The 6,811-nt window shown below is 47.0% G+C and overlaps 1 protein-coding gene across 1 annotated transcript in view; it reads right to left on the bottom strand.

Moving 5' to 3' along the window:
- The window catches only part of GRM7 (glutamate metabotropic receptor 7), a 1,001,339-nt gene extending 994,528 nt beyond the window's left edge, over positions 1 to 6,811 (bottom strand). Inside the window, exon 1 of the mRNA XM_027769777.1 lies at positions 6,293 to 6,811. Coding sequence (XP_027625578.1) covers positions 6,293 to 6,811 — 519 coding nt within the window. The remainder of the gene's footprint in view (positions 1 to 6,292) is intronic.

Genomic DNA, 6,811 nt, shown 5'->3' with positions numbered 1-6,811 from the left:
TAGGGAAAACGTGTGTTTTTGCTACTGTTCTTAATTACCTATTTAAAGTAAAAGGGGCAAGGAGGAGAGCTAGGCTTGTTGCTTACTGACCCAAGAGTTTAATGTACTTTGTACTCCATTATGCCATGAAAATGCTTCTGTGCCCTGGGGATATCAACAAAAGATATGCTTTAATGAAAGGAACTGAGAATGATTCCAAAGCTTCCAGATAGGAGGCCTATGGGCTACAGTTTACATCACTAAGGTCCGCTCACTCTCTCAGTTGCATCAAGATTTAGGAAAGATGCAGATCACAATGCTTAAAGCAATTATAGTCAAGGTTGGGAAGCAAAAAGGAAGTTAAGTTTTGAATATTCCAAATCTGAGCAAGAAGGATTATGTTTCAAGTAAAGAGAATATCATTTCTTCCCCACTTAAGGAATGCCAGTCAGTGAACCTTACATAAATGATATAAAAACATCAGTTGTTTTCACTATGGTAACTTCAATGGCATGGGGCTAAAATTAAACTCAAATAGTGAAAAAACATTTTTACCAAAAAGAACAGTTAGTGAAAATTCAGAGACATATCTAGATTCGGATACAATTGGGTGGGGGAGTTCCAGAAATTCATCAGGGTTCCAGCTCACTCCCTGACACTCTGTCCTGCTTCTCCCTGCATAGCTGTATGCTACAGTAGGACTCTGCCACTTTAGATGGCTACTGGGAGCTCCACAATCATATCTTCCCAGCTTAGAAACTCCAGGGATGGGGTTAGCTGGTGGCTCAGTGACACTGCAACTCTATGGGGAAGGAACTGGGTTCTTGTCCCAGGGCGTTTCTGAGCATACTGGGTGCACATAGGTGACTCTGAACTGGATTGGTACGGATGGGAGTAGACTGTGGAGTGAAGATCTTGTTGGGGGTGCTTGTGTTCTTTCTCTCTCTCTCCATTTATCTCCCCCAGAGGAAGTAAGTACACTTTTAAAAAGAAAGGAAAAAATAAATAAATTTCAGAGAGAAGGCACAATTTTCCCATTTTTCTCTGACAGAAACATTTAGGGAGAATTCTGATTGGTCTAGACATGTCAGATGCCCACAACTAAGCCAGTCACTTGATTTCTGGCCTGGGTCAGAAGACTCATCTAGAGGGAGAGGAAGATAGGCAGGATGCCATTATTTGGCAGTTTGCCATAGGTAAAGTCTGGCATTTCTGCAAGATGAAAGGGGGTAGGACATTGGATAGTCAGGGCTGCAGCCGCTGTGGTAAACTACCCAGTACTTACGCCTGCCGTGTCTTACGACCTGTAGTAAGCTGACCCAGAAGGTCATTTACCTACCTCCAGGCTTGACACCAGCACTGAGCGCAAACTGGTGTAGGAATAAAGGAAAAATCTGAACCTTGAAAACTGACTAGTAATGACCGAGGTATCTCTGTAAACATATTTTTTAAAAAAGTCCCCCAAAACTCAGAACCAGCAGATGGCATAATGGTTATGTCACTGGCCTCCCATGTAGTCTCACTGGCCTCCCATGTAGTCAATCACAGTTTGAGTCCCGGACCTGGAGACTTAAAACTCACGCTGGGTGCATGTGAGTCATGCCCAAGATCTTGAGAGGAAAATGGAGGAGAAGGGATTGTGGCATGGCCACCCCTCCCTGAGGAGTGATTTCTTGCTTTCTGTCTGTCTCTCTCTCTCTCTTTGGGGAGTACATTCACCCTATAGCAAAAATCTCCTTAAAAAAGAAAAGTTCCCGGAGACTCATTGGAATTTTAAAGTGGGAGCTGGAAATACAATGTCATGGAGTTTTGACTTGAGCAAGTTTTCCCTAAGCTAACCAAAAATATTAGAAATGTCTTGAAAATGTATGTTTAAATTAAAAAAAAATGATGAGGAGATAAAAACCTAGAAAAATTAAATGATTTATTCAGGGTAGTATAACTAGTTAATGGCAGGATGGAGACTACAACACACTGTAATTCATACATGATACAACCTACATAAATGAAAGAAATAGAGAACTAATAATCTATTCAACATTTATGAAGCTGAAGTAACTATATTCTTTATTTCAATTATTATTGGAGAAAAAAATGCCTGAAGATATCCCAACTGAATGGTCTGAGTACATAAAATACACATGGCAGTATCTTCAATTAGAGTGTATGGATGTCTTCATTTCTTCCCTCTCTACTCTTTTAAAAAATGCCCTCTTTAAAATGTCCCACTCACCATCTGTTAGGTAAATTTCCCAAAACACAGTAAGTGTGGTGGCAGGAATTGCAACAAAGACTATCCCAAATGGCAGGAACACCTATATTTACAAAATTTTAAAAAGAGAAAGTTGTCTTAAAAAAAAAAAAAATCCCTAACTACAATGCCACACCATTCACTGTGCCTAGTGCCATCCAATTATATAAGAGAAAGAAGGAGGAGGAAAAAAAAAAGACTATTTAGGTATAAAATGTACTTCCCAAGTTGCAGATTATATTCCAGCTTCAATGAACAGAAGAAAAACTTTGACAAATGTACAAATGCATTTCTTTAATGGCACTAAGCTCACAGGTCTGGGTTTGCATTAAGTTGCAGCAAACGTAGAGTTGACTACTTTTTCTACCTAGTTGCTTTGGACAAAAAAAAAAAAAAAGGAAATACTGATACAAATGTCATTCAGTTCCAAACCTACAGCTTAGACCATGTCACTACACATGAAATATTATTCATCCCGAGTCAGCATGTAGCAAGAGTAATTTATACTCTCAGAGTGTTTGCTCTCAAGTCACTAACAAAAAAGGCCTGAATTAAAATGCTCCCGTTACTTTCCCCTGTAATAGATCTAACTTACAGTCCATAAACAGTGGCCAGGAGAGATCTATCCAGTGGTCACCATATTATATAACCTCTCCACTTTAAGCCATCTCCACTCTGATTATTTTTTAAAAAATATGTTACTCATAGTCAATATTAATTTATGTTTAATCTTTCTTAGCATTAGGAGAGTATTATTTTGCACAGGCTGGGAAACAAATCTCCAGAAATTCCTCCCTGATGCTTCTTTGAGGCTGAAAATGCAATGCAGGGCAGTTGCAGTGATCTGATTCTAGTTGGCAGAGCCCTGGCCACACACTAATTTCATTAGCCTCAAATTCCTGGATTTGAAAGCCCCACTGGATATGATTCTTGTCCTCTGACATGTCATTTACTAGCCTGCTCACGTGTCCACAGAAGAGAGTGCGAGAGTTGCTCAGCTCCTGTCTGTGGCCTGGTATACCAGCAGGCAAATGAGAAGGTGAAGGCATAGACACCACTGACATCCGAGTACTCCTTCTTGCCCAGGTCCAAATTTTCAGAAAAGAACTTTATCGAAGGCTTTGCTGGCAGCAGCAGGCAGCATTTGCTACACCAATTATTACTTATTACTCCCTCCTGCCCTGGCACTCAGCACCCCCATCTAAGACCTTAAGTACCCCCTTCCCTTTCCCAGGTACTGGCTTATCTCATTATATATTTTCATCCCGAGTGATCAGTTGGGCATGGTCCCCACAGCAACCCACAGGGACCAGAGAGAAAAAGAAAGCTCAAAACACTGGAGAAGCTAGAATTCAGTCATTTGGAGAAGTTTCTTTTCTTTAGGACAATCTTAATTGAGCTAAACCCTGGAATCCCTGAGATGATTCCCCTACTGCTCCTTTCCTCTCCCCCCCATTGTCTGTGCCTTTGAACAATGGGTCTTTGTACCATTATTCTCTACCCTCATTTTGCAGGCTTACAAAAGAATTGGAATACTGGGATTGGAACTGCATTACAGGGGCTTCTAAAATCAAATATTAAAAAGAAAACAAAAAAAATCAAACAAACAAAAACACTGAAAGCGGTTCTTCAGATACACACACGGTGACTATTCCAACATGGGCAATGATGAGCCAGGATACCACACCAGCAGTTCTAGCTAGCTTGCAGCATGAGCTACAAGTTGGTGCATTCCTCCTCCTATCAGCCTCTTCTCAATAAAAGCAGGTGAAAACGAGAGACTCTTTCTCCCTCAGCTGTTCAATTCAACATGAATAGCTGCAATTTGCAAATTAGAGGAAAATGACAGTGTTTTCTCTGAATGGTTTTTAGTCCCAACCCACACTGCTAACACTGGCATTTGGTTCCTTTCCTCCCCAGCTTTGGGAAGGAGGGAACTCAGTGTAAGGCCGGCTTTTGCTTTGCAAGTGCCTCAGGTTCACAGGCCTAAAGAAGAAATCATCTCCCCCTGGAATCCTTTCCAGCAAAGACAGTCCTTAGCTTAGCCTGCAATTCCTTTCCTGACTTGAACATTTCACTCTTTTTCAGGCAGACAAGCCGGTCTGCAGTACTGCCCAGGTTCTCAGTCAAGAGGGAAACAGGCAGCAAAATAATTTTGAAATGCTGAACACAAAATGTTCTGTGCCTTCAATGTCCAGGGCTAACAAGGAAAATGCTCGCCCTGCCCCCCCCCGCAGGTCCCCCCACGAAGTGGTTCTCAGGTGATAACTCTGACCTCATCCTCTCCTCTCAGGCACCACTACAGGCTGCGAATGTCTAGCTCCAAGCTCAAAAATGAAAGAGGTACTTTCTGGATTTTAATGATGACAACTGAGGTTCTTCACAAAGCCAAAAAACTCAGGGTGAAGGTTACCTCAGAAGCATGTTGGGGTTCGCTAAATATCTAGGGGTCTCCACCACTGCATGGCCAAGCGGTGTGAGTGGGGCTCTGAGCACCAGCGCAACCACTGCAGGCTGCAGCCTGGGGTGGACACTGCTTGTGCCTGATCACAAACTTCACATTCCTGGAGGTGAAGGGGTGACCAGGCTCTGGCTCTGGAGAACCCTCCTGACACTGACACCCTTTGGGAAAGTGCTCAGTTCTTGAGACGTGGGGAGCCTAAGGGGGCAAAGATCAGCCAAGCTTGTAGGAAAGCGGGTGTCTGGGTTGGGTAGCACCAGGCAGGTTGGGAGACATGCATTAGGAAACGGTCTTCTCAAGAGGAAGAGGAACCAGGAACTTGGGAATGGAGATAGAGAGGGAGAAGCCAGGCAGAGACTGAATGGAAGGAAAAAAAAAAAAAAAACCGGAGCAAGGAGACAGGCAGAGAGACAAGCACACACAGGGCGAAACACGGAGAAGGGAACCCCCCAGTCACGGAGACCCTGAAACTCAATTTCTGAAGCCCAAAGCCATCCGCTGCCACTCAAAGCAGCACAGGAGCCATGGGGCAGAGACTCCAGGGGGGGCAGCAGGGAGAGAGCACTGCGGTAGAACCCACCGCTCCGCAGCCCGGTTCCGCCTTTCTCCCATTTTTGCCATCGCCCTCCCGCACCGGAGCAGGAGGAACGCGGGGCCCTCCTCCCACAACCTACCGCCTCCCTCCAGGCGCCCTCCAACCTCACGCCTGCCCGGAAACGTCCCCGGACCTGAGAATCGGGTCGAGGGCTGCGAGGGGGAAGCAGTGGGCGAGGGGTGGAGGGAGGAGACAGCGAAAGCTATTTTGTTTCGCAGTTAGCATGAGCTCATCTCTGGGCTGAGGTCTGAAGTGGCAGGAGTGGAAAGAAAGCTGACCCCCCAGCCCCTGCCGGTGGCCGGACTGCAAATGCAATTTAGACGGTGCACAGCTCTGCCCGGAGCAAACCAACGGGGTCACGTCTGCGGGCGGTGTCTCCCGGCTGGGGAAGGGTCCGGATGGATACCTCCCTCCAGAGTGTCTCCCGGAGACCGCTACTGGTCGGGAAATCCAACCTGAGGGAGATTAACATCCACACCTAGGTTAAGACCTCGCCCTCCGTTTAAGAAGTGGCTCCTTAAGGTCGTCTCGAAATTTTCCAAAGGAGCGGAGGTTTGCCAGGTGGCTTGGGGGTGGGAAGCAGGGGAGTTGGGAAATGCCCAGTTTCGAGGAGGCATCTTCTCATCCTTCATATTGCATGCGCCTAACCAGCTCTCCTAGGAGCCCAGCACTTTTACAAGCCTGCTTTCGGACCATATTTCACTCTAACGCAAACCCATTTAAATCATCGCCTTGTTTTTCGCAGATTGCTTCTTGTAAACGGGACCATAAATCCACGATGTCAAGCTGGATGGAGTGAAGCGTGGACCGGGGAGAGACAGAAGGGGAATAAACCAAACAGGGATGCTACCTCCTTGGGTGGGGTGGGAGGGATTCGGCAGAATCTCCAGGATGGAAATGCGCGAAGGCAGCCCTGCTCCTGCACCCCTGGAGTCCAAACCAGCTTTTAGGGTTAAGAGCGCAAGGAGCCACAGCGTGCTCCGCCCCCGAGGGAGCGCCCCCCTACCTGGAAAAGCCTCAGGATGTTGGCTACCATGATGGAGACCGAACTCCCCGAAGCCCCAATCACTCCAACTACTTTCTCCGGCTTGACAAAAACCGGGGGCTCGCCATTGGTGCAGCGCACGTCGGAAGTGTCCTTCTGGATGAGCGCCTGGACGAAAGTGAGCGACTGTTCGAGCGCATAAGTGTCCCTGGAACAAGTGTCCAGGATCCGCGCGCCCAGCGTCACGTTGGGCAGTAGGTTCGGGTCGCTGTTGATCTGGTCCAGGGCGTAGAGCATCGCTTCCAGCCTGTGGATCCCGTTCTCCCTCTTGATGTCGCCGCAAGGCACTCCGCTGGGACCCTTGGCGTGCACCGGGAACAGCCCCCCGAGGGTGACGTCCCCCTCGATCCGAATCGAGTGCGGGGCGTACATCTCCTGGCCGCGCGCCGCCGCCGCCAGCGCGCACAGGAGCACCTCCAGCACGCAGCAGGGGAACTTCATCAAAGTCAGGACGCGGCGCAGCTTCCCCAGCTGGACCAT

Source organism: Tupaia chinensis, unplaced genomic scaffold (genome assembly GCF_000334495.1).
Source record: "Tupaia chinensis unplaced genomic scaffold, TupChi_1.0 Scaffold000089_1, whole genome shotgun sequence".
NCBI classification, from domain to species: Eukaryota; Metazoa; Chordata; class Mammalia; order Scandentia; family Tupaiidae; genus Tupaia; species Tupaia belangeri.
This window is presented reverse-complemented; position numbering and strand designations above follow the sequence as displayed.